Genomic DNA, 20,775 nt, shown 5'->3' with positions numbered 1-20,775 from the left:
CCCCTAAAAGAAAAACGTTTGCTCCTCCCCTGTACAATTACATGGGGGGACAAATCTGTAGCCACGGAGGCCTTTGTTGATTCAGGCTCCGCGGCTAATTTTATGAGTACCGAGTTTGCAGAGAAGTTGGGCATTCCCCTCACCCCAGTAAAACCACCTATCCAGGTTACTGCCGTGGACGACTCCCCGCTACAAAGGGACCGTCCGCTGTCTCAGACACCAGAGGTGGAAGTCATTACTGGGGTACTGCACAGGGAGAGTTTACGTTTTTTTTGTGTTACATATGACTACCTCCACAATTGTCCTAGGTATGCCCTGGCTGCAGCTTCATTCGCCACAGGTTGATTGGGCTACAGGACAATTAACCAGTTGGTCAGACTTCTGTTCCCAACAGTGTCTAGGGAAAGTGACATTAGGTCAGACCAAGGTTCATGTGGAGGGTGTTCCCGAGCAATATTTCAAATTCTCGGATGTATTCTGTCCCAAGGCTGCTGATAGGTTACCTCCTCATCGCCCTTTCGATTGCCCCATCGATCTCCGTGCCGGTTGTATGCCCCCTAGGGGTCACCTGTATAATTTGTCGGGACCTGAGAAAGTGGATATGCAGGAGTACATCCGTGACAATCTAGCCAAAGGGTTCATTCGCCCCTCCCGGTCGCCTGCGGGGGCCGGTTTCTTTTTTGTTAAGAAAAAAGACAGAGGTCTTCGACCTTGCATCGATTATCGTGGCCTGAATAAAATCACGGTGAAGAATCGTTATCCGTTACCACTGATAGACGATTTATTTACGCAGGTCTCAGACGCTAAGATCTTCTCGAAATTAGATCTGAGGGGTGCATACAACCTGATCCGCATTAGAAAGGGTGATGAATGGAAGACGGCCTTCAACACACCCGACGGGCATTACGAGTACTTAGTGATGCCCTTTGGGTTGTGCAATGCGCCAGCCATCTTCCAGGAATTAATCAACGAGGTATTCAGGGAGGTGTTGGGTAGATTTGTGCTTGTATACCTTGACGATATACTAATCTACTCCAACAACCTCTCCGAGCACAGGGTCCATGTCAAATTTGTGCTGAACACACTGAGGCAAAATATGCTGTATGCCAAGTTAGAAAAATGTATTTTTGAGGTGACATCCGTCACGTTTCTGGGGTATGTGATTTCTACCTCAGGTTTGTCAATGGATCCTGCTAAAGTCACAGCTGTCCTAGAATGGCCGCAACCTGTGGGCCTGAAAGCCCTCCAGAGATTCCTGGGTTTTGCAAATTACTATAGGAGGTTTATAAAAGGGTACTCCACGATCATTGCACCCCTTACCAGTCTCACAAAAAAGGGGGCAGATACTACCCACTGGTCTCCTGAGGCTCAAAATGCATTCTCTAGTTTGAAGGAATTGTTTTGTTCCGCACCGATCCTGAGACATGTTGACACCGCTTATCCATTCATTGTTGAGGTCGATGCCTCGGAGGTCGGGGTAGGGGCTGTGCTGTCTCAGCAATCAGGGTTACAGGGAAGATTACACCCCTGTGCGTACTTTTCTCATAGGTTCTCTCCGGCAGAGAGAAACTACGATATAGGCAACAGAGAGCTCCTGGCCATTAAATTGGCCTTTGAAGAGTGGCATCACTGGCTGGAAGGAGCAGAGCACACAATCACGGTTTTTACGGACCACAAGAATTTAGAATACATCGAGGGAGCTAAGAGATTAAGTCCCCGTCAGGCCCGATGGTCTTTATTCTTTACAAGGTTCAGATTCATAATTACTTACACTCCAGGCAGCAAAAACATTAAGGCAGACGCTTTATCCAGGTGCTTTGAGCCAGACACAGCACAGCCCTCCGTCCCTGAAACTATTGTTCCGCAGAAATTGGTGCTGGCTGCAACTGATACTTGGAAAGACTGGAAGGAGACGTTGAGCCCCTTCCAGCAGGACATTCCGGAAGGGAAGCCTGAAGGGGTTATGTTCATTCCCCTGCCCTTCCGTCTCCAGATCCTAGAAATGTTCCATGCACATAAAAATGCTGGACATCCCGGAGCCGCCAGAACACAAGATCTTGTAGCCAGGTGTGCCTGGTGGCCTTCCCTGTCAGTTGATTGCAAGGAATTTGTTAGGGAATGTGCAATATGTGCAAAGAGTAAACCCTCCCGGCTGGCACCTGTCGGTACCTTACAGCCTTTGCCCGCCCCGAGTGAACCATGGACCCACTTGTCCATGGATTTTGTGGGTGAGCTCCCCAGGTCTGAAGGCATGTCGGTCATTTGGGTGGTAGTCGACCGCTTCAGCAAGATGGCCCATTTCGTGCCCTTGAAAGGACTCCCCTCGGCCCAGGAATTGGCCGACCTATTTATCATCCACATTTTCCGGCTGCATGGCATTCCGGAAAACATAGTGTCTGATCGGGGAGTCCAATTCATCTCTAGATTCTGGAGGGCATTTTGCCACCAGATGGGCATGAAGCTGTCTTTCTCGTCAGGCTACCACCCACAGACCAATGGGCAGACTGAACGGATTAATCAGTCTTTAGAACAGTTCTTAAGATGTTATGTTGCGGAGGCACAGAACGACTGGGTAAAATTTCTGGCCTTCGCAGAGTTCGCACAGAACAATTTGAAGAGTTCTTCTTCTGGTTTTTCTCCGTTCCAGATTGTGAGAGGGAGGTCGCCCAAATTCTCCCCCTTGCCAGTTGCCTCTTCTCCATTTCCAACCCTGGAAGCCTGGCAGAGGGCATTTAAAGACATCTGGGGGACGGTGAAGAGTAATTTGGAAAGGGCATTCCAGAGTCAAAAGGGTCAGGCTGACAAGAGACGCTCGTTGGAGTGGAAGTTCCAGCCAGGAGACTTGGTCTGAGTGTCCACACGTCACCTGACCCTGAGACAGCCCTCAGATAAACTGGGTCCCAGGTTTGTGGGTCCGTTCTCGGTAGCTAAGAAGATCAACAACGTTACTTATTCCGTTGATCTTCCCGCCAGCATGCGTGGGGTGAGGTCCTTTCACGTATCCCTGCTTAAACCAGCAGTTCATGTGGGCCCCACTCCTCCTCCTCCTGTGATGGTAGATGAACGACCTGAATACAAGGTAGAGAAAATTTTAGATTCACGCATTGTACAGAACTCAGTACAATACCTGGTGCATTGGAAAGGGTATGGCATTGAAGAGAGGCAATGGGTACCTGGGAGCCGCATGCATGCGGACGAATTAAGGAAGTAGTTTCACAACCTACATCCCGAGAAACCTGATAGGAGTTGTCCGGAGTCCACTCCTCGGGGGGGGGGGGGGGGGGTTACTGTGAAGAAGCGCGGAAGAGCAGCCGCCATGAGTCAGCGAGAGGCGTCTCTTTCCGCGCATGGTGTGGCAGAGCACGGAGAGGCAGCCGCCTCCTCTCAGTGTGAGGCGGCTGTCTCCGTGCAAGGCATGGCGGAGCGCGGAGAAACCGCCGCGTTGGATGCGGCGGTTAGCGCGCATGGCCCCACTTCGGAGACACCGCAGAGAGGTGCTGGTGTGGCTGGGACACGTAGTCCCTCTAGCTTTAGAGTGACGCGCGCGCGCGCACTCAGGCAGGGTTTATATTACAGCCAGAAGTGAGTCAGCTGACCAGGCTGGTCAGCTGACTCTGGCTCCACTCCTCATTGGTCCAGCACTTAGGGTGGTGCTGGAGAGATGCCTGTGCATATATACTGCTGGCTGTTCAGTTGCTGGTTGTCTGGCATTGCGAACACATACGTGGGAGCACTCAGACCTGTAGTCAGATCCTTAAGTGTGCCGGGACCAGCTGGAGCTGTAATCCTACACTTAGCTAGATTCTGTACTAGTTTGATTGTGATTATCTGTTATGATCCTTTGCCTGCCTGACTATCCTCCTGTACCCTGATCTTGTACCTTGCCATTCTGATACTCTGTTGCCGTACCCCGGCTCGTCCATAGACTCTGCATCTGCCTTCTGATTTTGTACCTCGATATTTCTGATACCCTGTTGCCGAACCCAGCCTGTACTTTAGACTCCGCCTTTGCTTTCTGATTCTGTACCTTGTCTGTCCGTGTGGTTACGACCTGATCTGTCCGACCTCGAGAACCGACCTTACTGTTAGAGGCGGTTCCCAGTCCTGATAGTGACACTTCCTCTTGAGTGTCACTCTCGTTCTGACATTCCTTCTCTCAGCCTGACTCCTCCCTCCGGGAGAGTCCAGAAGGAATTGTGCAGTACTCCTTTCTGCGCTGAGGCTCAGTCCTCTCTATTTTACTGTTTACACCAAACACCACACTCTACTCGGGTGAACAGAGGTTAGCTGGTATATCGGATTATCGGTGATACTGCAGATCACTTATAATCTGGTATACATCTGTATTCCCAGTGATACTGCAGATCACCGGTAATCAGATCCTCTCTGTGCTTCACCGATCGTTACAAACTGAAGTCAAATTAAATAAGCTTGGGACAAAATAGAACCAAGGGTGCTGCTTCTCCGTGAGGAGAAGAAGCAACCATTACGAAAAATCTTTATTTTCCTTCTCTTCAGATGTCTACTGGATTATAACTGCCTTGGCTCTGCTCCCAGTCCTAGAGGTGGTGTGGTGAGCGGTGTTCACACTTTTTATACAAAAAATATTTTCAATTTGGTTGTGTATATTTATGCAAGAGTAGCTATGTTTATCCTGCTTAGGGACCACGATTTTAAATGGAATAGAAGGTGCTTAGGGGAGTGGTCAAATTAACATATAAACCATCATTAACCCTTGGCACTCATGAAACTCCCATCAAGCTGGCACACTAGCAGCATTAAAAACAACTAGGTTGCAAAATTATGCAATTGTAGATAGGGGAAGCTTTTTGCTATATTTTTGCCGAATTTAACATTGATTTTCTTAAAAACTACAAGGTCTTTTTGAAAGATTTTTTTTCTTCTTATTCAAACTTGTCTGCTTAACCTTCCCTGAAAATTTGGTGTTTCTAGCACCTATGGGTGCTTTGGTATTAACCTCTGAAGCCGGTGTCATACTGCATAGCGGTTCCAATGCGGATTTTAGCGGTAATTTCTGCCTTCTTTAACATCGATTTTCTCAAATACTACAAAGTCTTTTTGAAATATGTTTTTTGTCTACTTTACATTCTCTGAAAATTTGATGTTCCGCATATCGGTAATGTGAATTCTCTGCATTTTACATTACTTTCAATGGTGGCCAAATTTGGCGGTTAATAGCAGAGCCCCTGTAGGTTCTGCAAACACCAAATTTTCAGGGTATGTTAAGCAGAAAAGTGGAGACAAGAGGAAAAAAATATTTTAAAAAGACCTTGTAGTTTTTGAGAAAATCATGTTAAAATTCGGCAGAAATTACCGCGAAAATCCGTTTTGGAACCGCTAGGCCGTTTGATGCTGACTTTAGAGGTCAATAGCAAACCCCCCATAGGTGCTAGAAACACCACATTTTCAGGGAATGTTAAGCAGAAAAGTAGGAATAAGAGGGAAAAAAATCTTTCAAAAGAACTTTGCAGTTTTTGAAAAAATTGATGTTAAATTCGGCGGAAATTTCCGAGAAAATCCGCCTACCGCACTTCCATTACCGATTTCCGAGTTTTGATGAGGAAATGCAATTTCGGAAATTGCATTTCTGCAGAATCCGAAGAAGCATCCCTAGTGTAGCAGACCCTTACACCAGCGATGAGGTCTCCCTGTCTTCCGAAGCCTCTCCATCGGTCGGCAATTGAAAACAGGAGAGACAGCGTAGGAACGACGGGACATGGAAAAGCACGGGAAGGCTCTATAGGACACAGATCCTTCCTTAGGTATCTGTTTTTTTTTTTGTTTTTTTGTTTTTTTTTAATCTGGCTTCAGACTCACTTTAACCTCCTTAGCGGTATGCCCGACACTGTGTTGTGCATACCGCTTGCTGGCCCCAGGAGTTCCCCATGCATAATTAATGTGATCCCATGCCTGTAAAACCATTAGCTAGCACTAGGCTAGCTAGTACAAGTGTCCAGCTCCCCCCCAATTGCCTACGATCCCCCCCCCCCCCCGATCCCCCTGCTAATACATTACCTATCACAAACACTGGTTCGCACGACAGCCGGGGACCTAGCCAGGATCCAGCGATCGCGCACCCTCGCCGCACAGCTTTGGTCTCTCTATGGGGAGGATCTGTTTTGCGCATGACGTCATGATGTCGGCGACGTCATGTGCGATCCTTCCCATAGTGAAGAGCGGAACTGTGCGGGGAGTCTGCGCCAGTCGCTGGATCCAGGCTGGGTAATGTATAAACGGTGGCTCGGCGGGGATCGGTGGGTGGGACACATTTGAACTAGCTAGCCTAGTGATAGCTAAAGGTTTTACAGGCATGGGGGTCACATTAATTATGCATGGGGACACAAACTGGCAAAAGAGAAACACACAATGTACCTGCAAATGAATATTACATACTTACCTCACTGTCAGTTCCTCTCAGAAGCTCACCATTTTCTTCTAACAACGATTCCTTCCAGTTCGGACAAGATTCTATCAGAACTGAAATATATCAGTTGCTGTCAGTTTTTATATCAGTTGCTGTCAGTTATGACTGAATAGACAACTGATGTGCAAGATAATGTCCATGGTTCCCTATGGTTCAAGTCTGAAATATTACAGTTTAACAGTCTGCTGACAAGGAAGCTGTTATAGGGTAGTGGAAATTTTCAAAATGGAGGACAGAGAATTCCATTGATCAGAGTGGACAAACAGGATGTGGGAGAGGAAAAAGAGATTGATGAGTAGACTACACGGGAGGTGTGTATGACCAATGGCATCAATTCACTAAGATCATGCTGGCGATAATAAGGCAAGAGATAACTTGCCACCACACAGTAATAGAGTTATCTTATCTCTTCATTTCTTAAGTTACGTCCTGTGTAGTTCAGTTACCTCCTCTGTAGTTAAGTTACCTCCTCTGTAGTTGAGTTACCTTCTCTGTAGTTGAGTTACCTCCTCTGTAGTTAAGTTACGTCCTCTGTAGTTAAGTTACGTCCTCTGTAGTTATTTTCACACACATTAGCAGCCTGTCTTTAAAGGGACTCCGAGCTCATCTAAAAAATAAAAGTTGTACTCACCCGGGGCTTTTTCCAGCCCAGTGCTGGTCGCGAGGTCCCACGACGGCGTCCTGGCTCCTCTCCTACTCCCCGCTCTGGAATAGCTGACCGGCCGCAGCCCGGGCGACACTCGGCCGAGTGTCGGGCTGCTCCTTCTGCGTATGATGCGTCTGACGTCACACGCCGATTAAAGCGCGCATGCGCGGTACTGCCACGCTGGCCGCCGTGATGACGCGAGGCGGCCCGGCGTGTGACGTCAGCCGCGTCATACGCGGAAGGAGCAGCCCGACACTCGGCCAAGTGTCGCCCGGGCTGCGGCCGGTCAGCCATTCCAGAGCGGGGACTAGGAGAGGAGCCAGGACGCCGTCGTGGGACCTCCCGACCAGCACTGGGCTGGAAAAAGCCCCGGGTGAGTACAACTTTTATTTTTTAGATGAGCTCGGAGTCCCTTTAACTTTAGCATTCTGGAGTTATTTTAAGGATTGAAGAGTTAACTTAAAGACAGAAGAGTTAACTTTAGGTTTGCCTGAGGTAAAATGTTTCCTGAATACTTCATGCCTTATCACCATGGTGATAACTACAGAAACATTATTAAAGACAGGAGATAAGCTTAGTGAATTGAGGCCTATGTATGTTATTTTAACTTTTAATTTTCAGTTCAGGTTTTCTTTAAAGAGGAACTCCAGTGAAAATAATGTAGTAAAAAAAGTGCTTCATTTTTTACCATAATTATGTATAAATGATTTAGTCAGTGTTTGCTCATTGTAAAATCTTTCCTCTCCCTGATTTACATTCTGACATTTATTACATGGTGACATTGTTACTGTGGGCAGGTTATGTAGCTGCTCCTAGCTGTTTTGGCTGTTAGAGACAGCTGTAAACAGCTAATTCCTGTCTGGGAACATTGTTACATTGTGGCAGTTTGCCCAGAGTACCGCGGTACTCAGAGCTTCTTGTGGGAGGGGTTTCAGCACAAAATCAGTCATACAGCGCCCCCTGATGTTCTGTTTGTGAAAAGCATTATATTTCTCATGTAAAAGGGGGTATCAGCTACTGATTGGGATAAAGTTCAATTCTAGGTTGGAGTTTCTCTTTAAGCGCTCATTTCCATTGGCAGCTGAACTGTGTGTTCAGCAAGCAGTTACAGGCCAGGGCAGCAGTGAGCAGTTACCAGGCAGCTGTGAGCAGTTATCAGGCTGAAGCAAGCAGTTGAAAGATTGAGAGGCTTTTGAATGCCTATCAGTTGCTTGTGGAAAAGAGGCCTAACAGGCTGGATTTCACATCATGATGTGTGAGTGGAATTGCTGAAGTGCACCTGAACAGAGAGGGATATGGAGGGAGGCTGATATACGGTATCCATTACCTTTTAAACAATGCACATTGCCTGGCTGTCCTACATTCACCATAGACCCCAAACAAGCATGCTGATCAGATGTTTCTGACTGAAGTCTGTATGGATTAGCTGCATGCTTGTTTCAGGTGTGGATCCAGATACTCCAGACAGGGGAGCCTCTAGCCATTTTGTCACTCCAGGCGAGAAAACCTGTGGCGCCTCCCCCAACCTCCCCTCCCCCATGAAAATAATCGTAATGCAGCAGTGTTTCACCAGAAAATACACGTACTGCGGAAGTGTTTCACAAGAAAATAATCGTATTGCAGCAGCGTTTCACCAGAATATAATCGCAATGCGGCAATATTTCACCAGAAAAATAATCATAATGCGGCAGCGTTTCATCAGAAATGACACTTATTGCGGCAGCATTTCAACAGAAAAATACACGTAAATGCGGCAGCGTTTCACCAGAAAATACACATAGGCAGGGCTCCACTTTCATGAGGCAAAAAGAGGGACAGAAGCAGGCACAGGGGGACTGAATAAGGCACACAGGGCGACATAGGGAGGTACAGGGGAACAGAAGGAGGCATGAGGGTCAGAAGAAGTCACAAAGGAGGACAGAAGGAGGCACAAGGGAACAGAAGGAGGCACACAGGGGACAAAAGGAGGCACAATGGGCAACAAAAGGAGGCACAATGGGGGACAGAATGAGGCACAAAGGAGGACAGAAGGAGGCACAGGAGGACGGAAGGAGGTACACAAACGGGCGGGGGGTGGTACAAGGTGACAGAAGAAGGCATGAGGGCCAGAAGGAGGCACAACAAATGACATGAGGGCCAGAAGGAGGCACACAGGGGGACTGAAGGAGGCAGAGGGGGATGTAAGGAGGCACAGGGAGACAGAAGGCAGAGGGGGACAGACAGAGCCACAGGAAGACAGAAGAAGGCACAAAGAGGCACAGAAGGAGGCACAGGGGGATAGAGGAAGACGCAGGGGACAGAGGTGGCACATGGGGACTGAATAGGCACATGGTGACAGAAGGAGGCACACGAGGACAGAAGGAGGCAGAGTGGAACTGAAGGAGGAACAGGGGGGGGGGGGGGGGCAGACATAGCACAAGGGAACAAAGAAAGGCACAAGGGGACATACGGAGGCACAGGTGGACAGAAGGAGGCACAGGTGGACAGAAGGAGGCACAGGTGGCACAGGGGGACTGAAAGAGGCACATGGAGGCAAAAAGGGAGACAGAAGGACAAACAGGAGGTCAGACATGGCACAAGGGACTCAAGGAGGCACAAGGAGACAGGAGGAGGCACAAAGGGGGGGGGAGGATGTACAAGGCACAGAGGGACACAGTGGCAGCTGCCTGCAACTTACGGTAAGCAGATGCAGCAGAAACAAGTAATAGAAAACCGATGGAAGGTGGGGCTTAGTCAGGGGGCGTGGCTTCATAGAGGGGCGTGGCTTAATCCAGCAACATGGCGCCCCCAGGACCAATGGCACTCCAGGCAATGGCCTGTACTGCCTATGCCTAGAGGCACCCCTGACTCCAGATACTACTGCAGCCAAAAAGATCAGCAGAACTGCCAGGCAACTGGTGGTATTGGTTATAAGGAAATAAATATAGCAGCCTCCGTATCACTTTCAGTTCAAGTCTCCTTCAAAGCAGCAATTCTCCACTGCCTAAGGCCTCTTTTCCATGGGCAGTTTAACTATGTGCTCAGCAAACAGTTACCAGGCAGGCAGCAGTAAGCAGTTACCAGGCAGCAACAAGCAGTTACCAGGCAGCAGTGAGCAGTTACCAGGCAGCAACAAGCAGTTACCAGGCAGCAGTGAGCAGTTGTGTTTGAGAGGCCTTTCACTGCCCATCAACGGCCCATGGAAAAAAGGTCTTATAAATATGACCTGAAGTCCAGCAGTCAATGTACAGTACTTGCACAGGGCTTAGAACCAGCCAATTGATGTAAGACTTACAGATATGGTAAGCGAGGATATGCCAGTGTTGGTATTGACAGACAGGCGGACAGTTCCGTCTTCAGAAGTTGACCCTCCAACTGGTCCTGGATTACCAACCACAGGAACTCTACTCGCAGGAGACCCATCAGGGTTTGTAACAAACACCTAAGACAGATGGAAGATGCAGGTTAGCATGTCAGTAGATCAACTGTACACCATTACTACAACACTTTTTACATATCTCCCAACTTTTTGAAATAAAAAAAGAGACACTTAAGCCACACCCCAGCCAAAACCCTAACCACACTCCCGGCTCACCCCTAGTTATGCATACTGTAAAGATTTCATAAGAAAAATATGTTGTTTTATCATGTAAACCACACTGGCCCTTTTGTCCTGGTTTATTTTCCTCCATAGTAACATTTGAAGTATATCAATTTAAAGGATGGGAATTAAATTTAGAGTCAATTAAACACATTTTTCTTTGTTTTGTATTAAAATTTTATTTGGAATAACAGCTTACAGATAGAATACAAACATTATAAGTGCAAACATACACATAAAAATGTGTGGTTGTTAACAATAAAACAGAGAGACCACTAAAGGTGGCCTAGAGCAGTGTTTCTCAACATTTTATTGGCATGTACCCCTTTTAAACCCTGTACTCACCAAGTACCCCCTGGCATAGTAAACATTATCACAAGTACCCCTTCACAAATATATATTTAATCCCAGTACATGATAATTGGTTCTAAACTATTTCTAAGCAGTTACTATTGCTTTTAATTAGCTACAACACTAATTTGGTGTTGCTTAATAACCACTGCGGTACCAGCAGCCTCTGCCCCCTTAAAGAGGAACTCCAGTGAAAATAATGTAATAAAAAAGTGCTTCATTTTTACAATAATTATGTATAAATGATTTAGTCAGTGTTTGCCCATTGTAAAATCTTTTAAATCCCTGATTTACATTCTGACATTTATTACATGGTGACATTTTACTGTTGGCAGGTGATGTAGCTGCTGCTTGCTGTTTTGGCAGTTGGAAACAGCTGTAAACAGCTATTTCCCACAATGCAGCAAGGTTCACAGACAGGAAACTGCCAGGAGTACGTACTCAGGGTTCCTTGTGGGAGGGGTTTCACCACAATATCAGTCATACAGCGCCCCCTGATGGTCTGTTTGTGAAAAGGAATAGATTTCTTACGTAAAAGGGGGTATCAGCTACTGATTGAGATAAAGTTCAATTCTTGGTCGGAGTTTCTCTTTAAGGACCAGAGGCTGCTGGTATAATAAACCGCTGCTTTCCTACGAATCACCGCAAAAATCCGCCACCCCCACCAGTCACGCCGTTCTGTCCCGCCGCAGGCTGCTCTCTCTGCCGCCTCTATGATGGCAGAGCGCTGTGCGCTGGTCAGGAGCTGCTTTCATTGGCTCCTGAACCTGTCAATCAATGTAAGCCAATGGGATTGGCTTATAGTGATTACAGGGCCAAGAGCCAATGAAAACAGCTCCTGACCGGCTCACAGTGCTCTGCTGTCATAGAGACGGCAAGGCGAGTGAATTGCTGCGGGGTCAAATCGGCGAGATTGATGGTAATGGCGGGGATGCGCGGTTAATGGGACGTTGAATCTACGTCCAGTCAAGACTACAGCGCCACCTGCTGGACGTAGATTCAACCTACGTCGGTCCGGAATCAGTTAAAGAAGTTTTATCATTTTCTAAAACTCTACCAAAAAGTCAGAAACAGGCTGTCTACATGTGGGGTTGATATGATTGTGTAAAATGTAAAGCTATAGGCTTGCTGTACACCAGCGGTTCTGGATGCTTGCTTGGCTTACTAAGGGTGAAAAGGAATTATTTGCATATTCAGTAGCAGTGCATTGTGGGTAACCACAAATGTTCACTTATAGCTGAATTATTGCATATTTCCTTCTGTTTTAAGAAGGCAACCAAGCTTTGATTTTTTTCAGTAGGAGGGCTTTTTGGTCCCTTTTATCCCCCTATACATTCCTAGTAGTTTGGGTCACCCCAACCTGCTTGGTTACTCTCTAAAACTCTACATTTGTTATTCTTGGTGAAGTATATCAAGCCTGAGCACCCCCTAGAAACATCAGAAGTACCCCCTGGGGTACGCGTTTCACGCATTGAGAACCTAGGGCCTAGAGCACATAGTCCCGACGGTCCTAGAACTATTCACTGTAAAACCTACCAATAGGCCAAAAAAGGAGTGCAAATTGCAACTGCATTATTTGCAGCAATAGCGTAAAGAAGCAAGAAGAACCCATAAGAAGAAAAATGAAGCATAAGAAATATTAGGTAATAGAAAAAGAAACAGTGGGAGAAAGGCTGCGCATCCCTAAACACATGCTGCAATTGAATAGTTAATCGCACAGGCATACACTGCCTCTGGGTTTATTTAGTCTAGAGAAAAGACGCCTTAGAGGAGATCTAATTAACATGTATAAATACATCAGAGGGCAATATAATAGCTTGGCGGATGAGCTTTTTGTCCCTAGGCCTTCTCAAAGGACCACAGGACATGATCTGCGCATGGAGGAAAAACGTTTTAGCCATTTATTTAGGAAAGGGTTTACAGTAAGAGTGGTTAAGATGTGGAATGCATTGCCACAGGAAGTTGTTATGGCAAACTCTATACCTGCATTTAAAGGGGGCTTAGATGCTTTCCTTGCGTTGAAAGACATCCATGGCTACAATTACTAGGTTATGCCTAATGATGTTGATCCAGGGATTTTATCTGATTGCCATCTGGAGTCGGGAAGGAATTTTTCCCTTTTGGGGCTAATTGGACCATGCCTTGTGGGTTTTTTTTCGCCTTTCTCTGGATCAACAGGGATATGTGAGGGAGCGGGCTGGAGTTGTACTTTGTACTGGTTGAACTCGATGGACGTATGTCTTTTTTCAACCAAAATAACTATGTAACTATGTAACTATGCTAGACTGAAAAATGCATGCCCTGCATCCAAAACAAGTGCTAACGTTTATTAAACTAGGAGGAACTTTAGCTTCCAATATGGTTTGCATGCAAAGTATAATGTACTAGACACCTGCGCCACGGTGAGGCAAACCTCCAGGCAAGTGACCTAACCTAAATTTAAAACCTTGGGAGCAGCTAAGCAAAAAAAAATGTATAACTTACATTTTGTTGAACAGCGGGAAGAACGCCAGCGCATACTACTAAGGCTGCATCTAAAATGACCACCAGCTCAACCTAAACACATGCTGCAATTGAATGGTTAATCGCACAGGCATACACCGCCTCTGCTAGACTGAAAAATGCATGCCCTGCATCCAAGACAAGTGCTAACATCTATTATGCTAGGAGGAACTTTAGCTTCCAATATGGTTTGCATGCAAAGTATAATGCTGTGTTGTGCGGCCCTGCAGCTTGGCTTTAAAGCTGCAGTGGCCATTTTAGTTAAAATGTGCCTGGTCTTTAGGGGGGTTTACCACTGTGGTCCTCAAGTGGTTAAGAGGAACTGTCGCAATAATCTTAAAATTTAAAACACATACCAATAAGAAGTACATTTCTTCCAGAGTAAAATGAGCCATAAATTACTTCTCTCCTATGTTGCTGTCAGTAGGTAGTAGAAATCTAACATTACTAACAGATTTTAAGCTAGTATATCTCTTCATGGGGGATTCTCAGCATGGCCCTTATTATTTATAAAGACGTTCCCTGAAAATGATTAATACAAAGACGATGGTCAGGTCCCTGCTTGCTGCACACTATTTTGGCAGTTGGACGGAGCAACTGCCATTCACTAAGTGCTTTTAAAAATAAAGAAAACCCTGAGAACCCCCTATGAGAAGATGGGCTAGTCCAAAATCTGTCGGTAATGTCAGATTTCTACTACCTACTGTAAGTGACAGCAACATAGGAGAGAAGTAATTTATGGTTCATTTTACTCTGGAAGAAATGTGCTTCTTATTTGTATGTGTTTTCAATTTTAAGATTTCCGCGACAGTTCCTCTTTTTCCTGGAGCCTCGCACTTAGTTGCTCTAACTTAAACACCTAGGGCCTGATTCACAAAGAGGTGCAAACTTTTTCGCGGACTTTTGCGCGCGCAATTTGCCGCGATTCGCGCAATCGCGGCAAATTGCGTGCGCAAAAGTCCGCGAAAAAGTTTGCACCGCTTTGTAAATCAGGCCCCTAATGTGTTATTCTTGTATGGTAGGATAAAGGTAGCCATACACTGGTCGATTTGCCATGAGATTCGACCAACAGATAGAACCTTCTCTGATAGAATCTGATCAGAGAGGGATCGTATGGCTGCCTTTACTGCAAACAGATTGTGAATGGATTTCAGCCTGAAACCGATTCACCATCTGCTGAGCTGCCGCTGTCGCCTGTCCCCCCCACCCGCATAAGTTACCTGAAGCCTGCCCTGGTCCCGGGCATCTTCTCCGCATCACGGCATCCGCGTATAACTTTCTGTCACTCCAGTGACAGCGGAAGTTTACATAGAGCGCCCTCTATTTGTACTTCTGCTGTCATTGCAGTGACACAGGAGGTTATACACGGATGCCGTGATGCAGAAGGTGATGCGGAGAAGATGGCAGCCGGGAGGTGATGCGGGGAGCCAGCTTCAGGTAATGTATACCTGCGCCGATCATACGCCGATAGCGATGCGCTCCCTACACGCGGGCGATCGCCGGTAATTTCCCGCACGGAGCGATCGACGGGAATGATCTATTTCGGGACGAAATTGATCGAAATTTAGCGTGAACGATTTGACAGCAGATTCGATCCCAGTGATCGAATCTGCTGTTGATCGGCGGGTAATCGGCCTAGTGTATGGCTAGCTTTAGGATATGAAGCACTGAGCAGCTGTGAGGTAATGACTCACCAGTCTTTGAGAGGAGCCTTTCAGTTTGGATGAAGGCTGAGCCAACAAGCAGACCCATGGATCTTTAGGGACATTGAACACATTTTTCAGTAGATAAAATATGTGTATTTACATAGATCTGTACATCACCCCCGAAACAGAGACAAATGAATAAGCAAGAAGGACAGAGGGACTCGATTCCCAAAGAGGGACAGTCCCTCCAAAAGAGGGACAGTTGGGAGCTATGCTTTTTAGCGTCAAAATGAAAGCTACATTTGAAGCAGGGTTGTAGCTACAAATAATGGGTTACCCCAGTCAATCATTATAATTATTATTATCATGTAGTACTTATATAGGGCTGATATCTTCCAGCGCTTTGCTAATTCACACTGTATACAGGTGAAACGCAAATATTTAGAAAGTCCATTTATTTCAGTAATTCAACTTAAAAAGTGAAACTCATATATGTCATATAGACTCACAGGGCTTGACTCACACGACCGTGCTATGCGTTTAGTGCGCAATGTAACGCGTGTGGTTCGCGCACGTAAAGATTTCCGTGCGCGTGCTAACAAAGGTTGTTGTGCGTTAATGCGCGCACTTTGGCCTGTTAGCGCACGCACGTAAATCTTTACGCACGCAAACCGTCACGCGCGTTACGTTGCGCACTAAACGCATAGCACGGTCGTGCTATCCTTTAGCACGGTTTTGTGTATCAAGCACATTACATGCAAAGCGAGATATTTCAAGCCTTTATTTGTTATAATTGTTGATGATAATGACTGAGGGCTGGTGCACACTAAGAGCAGTTCTGAGCTTTTTTTAAAACGCTTGTGCTTTGAAAAGCGCTTGGCTAATGTATTTCAATGGGATGGAGCACACCAGAGCTATTCGTTTTTTCCCCAAACGCAAACTCGGGTCCTGCAGCATTTTTGCCGATTTGAGGCGTTTCAGCCTCAATGTTAGGTATAGGAAAGTGGAAAATTGCTCTGAAAAGAGATAGATCAGAAGGATTCTCCAAGCGTTTTTGTTACAGAAGCTGTTCAGTTACAGCTCTACTGTAACAAAATCTAAAAAGCGCTACACTAAAACGCTCCAAAAATCACCAGGCATGATTAGAAAATTGCTAGGCACATGCCAAGAATCGCCTTAAAAAATTACTTCAAAAAGCGCTTTTTGAAGTAATATTTTAAGGCGATTCTAGGCATAGCGATTTTCTAATAATGCCTGGTGATTTTTGGAGTGTTTTGGTGTAGCGTTTTTTTATATTTTGGTACAGTAGAGCTGTAACTGAACAGTGTTTGCTTTTACGCTATCGCTTTTTGATGTGCACTGGCCCTCACAGCTTATGAGAGCCCCAAAATCTCAGACCATTAGAATATTGTGAAAATGTTCAATATTCTAGGCTGAAAGTGTCAGACTCTAATCAGCTAATTCATCCAAAACACCTGCAAAGGGTTCCTATTTCATATATCAGTTTCACCTTTTAAGCTGAACTACTGAAATAAATGACCTTTTGCACGATAATCTAATTTTTTGAATTTCACCTGTATGTATGTACTATAATGTACCTAGCTGTCCCTCAGAGGTAGGGATGGGCGGAAATGCCAATTTCCATTTCTGCCAAAAATCCACTGTCCACCATTGCCAATTTCCGCTACCGATTCCGCTTTCCGCATTCCGATGCAGATATTCACAGTAACTTCTGCCGACTTTAACATTGATTTTCTCAAAAACTACAGGATCTTTTTGAAACATTTTTTTCCTCTTGTTCCCACTTGTCTGCTTAACCTCCTTGGCGGTAATCCCGAGCTGAGCTCGGGGTATGCCGCCGGAGGTCGCCGCTCAGGCCCTGCTGGGCCGATTTCCATTCTGAAAAAAGCAGCACACGCAGCCGGCACTTTGCCAGCCGCGTGTGCTGCCCGATCGCCGCCGCTCCGCGGCGATCCGCCGCGTGCAGCGGCGAAAGAGGGTCCCCCCAGCCGCCCGAGCCCAGCGCAGCCGGAACAAACAGTTCCGGCCGGCGCTAGGGGCTGGATCGGGCGGCTCTGACGTCAGGACGTCGACTGACGTCCATGACGTCACTCCGCTCGTCGCCATGGCGACGAGGAAAGCGAAACAAGATAGGCCGCTCACTGCGGCCTATCTTGTTACTTTCGATTGCCGGAGGCGATCGAAAGTACGCTTCCGGAGCGCCCTCTAGTGGGCTTTCATGCAGCCAACTTTCAGTTGGCTGCATGAAATATTTTTTTTTTAATTTAAAAAAAACCACATTGCAGCCTCCCTGGCAAAATAAATAAACCGCCAGGGAGGTTAACATTCCCTGCTTTGCTATTAAACTCTAAATTCGGCATCATACCGCATATTGGTAATGCAAATTTTCTGCATTTTACATTACAGTTAACAGCGGACAACTTTGGCGGTTGCAAAGCCCACGTAGGTTCTAGAAACACCGCATTGGATCCGCTATGCGGTATGATGCCGACTTTGGTGTTACTAGCCCCCATAGGTGCTAGTAACACCAAATTTTCAGGAAATGTTAAGCAGACAAGTGGGAACAAGAGGAATCAAATATTTCAAAAAGACCTTGTAGTTTTTGAGAAAATTGATGTTAAAGTCAGCAGAAATTTGTGCGAACACTGCGAAAATGTCCTCAAAAATCCGCCTAGCACACTTGCATTACCGATTTCTGAATTTCGATGTGGAAATGTAATTTCCGATCGGGAATGTGGAAATTGCATTTGAACGAGCATCCCTGCACAGAGGGGCTCACAATCTAATCCTTACAATAGTCATAAGCCTATTGTAGTCTAGGGCCAATTTTAGGAGGAAGTCAATTAATTTATCTGTATGTTTTTGGGATGTGGGAAGAAACCAGAAGCGCCCAGAGAACACCCACGTAGACACAGGGAGAACATACAAAACTCGTTGCAGATAGTGCCCTGGGATTTGAGCGTAGCAATGTGAGAGTGGTCTCCACTACAGGACCATGCTGCCCATTCATGGCACTCTACTAACATAGCCTGGAGGTGGGCTATCTGCAGGTCTTTGCCCCCCCCCCCCCCCCAGTTGGTGGGCATGCCCGGGAGTGGGATATCTGGAGTTCTCTGCTCCCCCTCCCCCCTAGGATGCAATCGCTGTGCTCCTGACTGCCGGCAGTGCTTGGGGTGCTGCCAGCGATGCCCTCCCATTTCTTGGGGGCATGGCAGCCTACACACAGCACCCCAGTTGAGATGCAAAGTATGTATGTGGGTCAACTACTGTAGGGCATAGCTGTGAGTTAGGGGCAATAATGCAATCTACTAAGCCACTAATTCAGTATATCCCCGCCCCTCCTGCTATGAGATGTAAATACCCCACATGCTGTCTTACCATGAGATCAAAAGGCATTCCGGGTTTGAAGAATTTAGAGGTCTTGGTGAAGAGGATCTTGTATGGAGATGTCACTATGTAAATATCATTCAGCTCAGTTTCCACCATATCGCTGCCTGCAGATGATGAAAAGGTAAATATTACATAATGACACAGATCCAACTGATGAAAACCCAAGAAAACCATTTCTGTAAAGCACCAAAAAGGGTGAAAATGCCCATTTCAGATTCTGTGGAAATTCCGATTTCCGAGCTGCTTCATGCTACTGCATAAATGGGGACTGTACTCACTCATGCACAAGCGGCTTTATGCTACTGCATAGGTGGGGACTGTACTCGTTCATGCACGAGCGGCTTCATGCTACTGCATCGGTGTGGACTGTACTCACTCATGCACGAGCGGCTTCATGCTACTGCATAGGTGGGGACTGTACTCGCTCATGCACGAGCGGCTTCATGCTACTGCATAGGTGTGGACTGTACTCACTCATGCACTAGCGGCTTCATGCTACTGCATAGGTGGGGACTGTACTCGCTCATGCACGAGCGGCTTCATGCTACTGCATAGGTGTGGACTGTACTCACTCATGCACAAGCGGCTTCATGCTACTGCATTGGTGAGGACTGTACTCACTCATGTACAAGCGGCTTCATGGTACTGTATAGGTGGGGACTGTACTCATTCATGCACGAGCAGCTTCATGGTACTGTATAGGTGTAGACTGTACTCGCTCATGCACAAGCAGCTTTATTCTACTGCATAGGTGTGGACTGTACTCACACATGCACGAGCAGCTTCATGCTACTGCATAGGTGTGGACTGTACTCACTCATGCACGAGCAGCTTCATGGTACTGCATAGGTGTGGACTGTACTCACTCATGCACAAGCGGCTTCATGCTACTGCATAGGTGTGGACTGTACTCACTCATGCGCAAGCGGCTTCATGCTACTGCATTGGTGAGGACTGTACTCACTCATGTACGAGCGGCTTCATGGTACTGTATAGGTGGGGACTGTACTCATTCATGCACGAGCAGCTGCATGGTACTGTATAGGTGTAGACTGTACTCGCTCATGCACAAGCAGCTTTATTCTACTGCATAGGTGGGGACTGTACTCACTCATGCACAAGCAGCTTCATGCTACTGCATAGGTGTGGACTTTACTCACTCATGCACAAGCGGCTTCATGCTACTGCATAGGTGTGGACTGTACTCACTCATGCGCAAGCGGCTTCATGCTACTGTATAGGTGTGGACTGTACTCACTCATGCACAAGCGGCTTCATGCTACTGCATAGGTGTGTACAAGAGAAAAATAATATTTTCAAAAAGAGCTTTATAGTTTATAAGAAAATTTATATTAAAGTTAGAGGAAAAATGTAAATGCGGTAAAATGACTGATAATGTATTGACGTATATAAATGTATTTATTTTTTCTTGTTCCCGCTGTCCTTCTTAACATATCCTGCAAATTTGGTGTTTTTAGGGCATTCGGGGGTTTTGCTATTAACTGCTAAAGTCAGCAGCTATTAACCCCTTTCTCACACTCAGCACAAGAACTTTAAAATCGATTTTCTCAAAAACTGTAAGGTCTCTTGATTATTTTTTCCTCTTGTTTCTACTGTCCTCCTTACCCAGAAAATTTAGTGTTTCACGTACGGGGGCCTTTTTCTATTAACCGCTAAAGTCGGCAGCTATTGATTTTAATGCAAAAAAATGAGAACGCATTTTTTTTTATTGTGTTAAATGCGAATGGCGAACAGCCCACTTTTGCTCTAGTACAGACATGTCACTAGTCTGGAGGCTAGTGATACATTATGTTGCTAGGAAGTGTGTGACGGCCTGGTATGATGGCCCAGCAAATCGAAGCAAGTGGTAGTAAGGAAAACAATGGCCTTGACCTGTGCCCAGATGAGTCGAACCAATATTCCAGATTTTTCGTTAATGCATCAAGGCCACTGTACACTTGCTAGTTTCTCAGTAGAGGAAGAAGAGGAGGCCACAAATTATTTAACTAACATACATGCTCGCAGTTTCCTATACTGCCACATTAACTTCTTGACAGGACCGCTCCACGCCGATTGGCATGAACGGCTGGGAATGGGCTTTCTAGGAGAGCACGTGCACTGGGCAAAACCGCCGTCTATATAGTTAGTACATCGCTGCAATTTAAGGCAGAGCTGTACTGGGGACAGCTGACAC

General features: G+C 46.4%; 1 protein-coding gene across 1 annotated transcript in view; it reads right to left on the bottom strand.

Annotated features, from left to right (window-relative positions):
• Positions 1–20,775, bottom strand: part of LOC137562605 (venom factor-like) — a 316,987-nt gene that overhangs the window by 230,527 nt on the left and 65,685 nt on the right. The window contains exons 10-11 of the mRNA XM_068274109.1: positions 18,570–18,685; positions 10,366–10,512 (exon numbers count right to left, since the gene is read on the bottom strand). Of these exons, the coding sequence (XP_068130210.1) occupies positions 10,366–10,512; positions 18,570–18,685 (263 nt within the window). The remainder of the gene's footprint in view (positions 1–10,365; positions 10,513–18,569; positions 18,686–20,775) is intronic.

The sequence above is a fragment of the Hyperolius riggenbachi genome, chromosome 3 (assembly GCF_040937935.1).
Source record: "Hyperolius riggenbachi isolate aHypRig1 chromosome 3, aHypRig1.pri, whole genome shotgun sequence".
In the NCBI taxonomy this organism is placed as follows: Eukaryota; Metazoa; Chordata; class Amphibia; order Anura; family Hyperoliidae; genus Hyperolius; species Hyperolius riggenbachi.
This window is presented reverse-complemented; position numbering and strand designations above follow the sequence as displayed.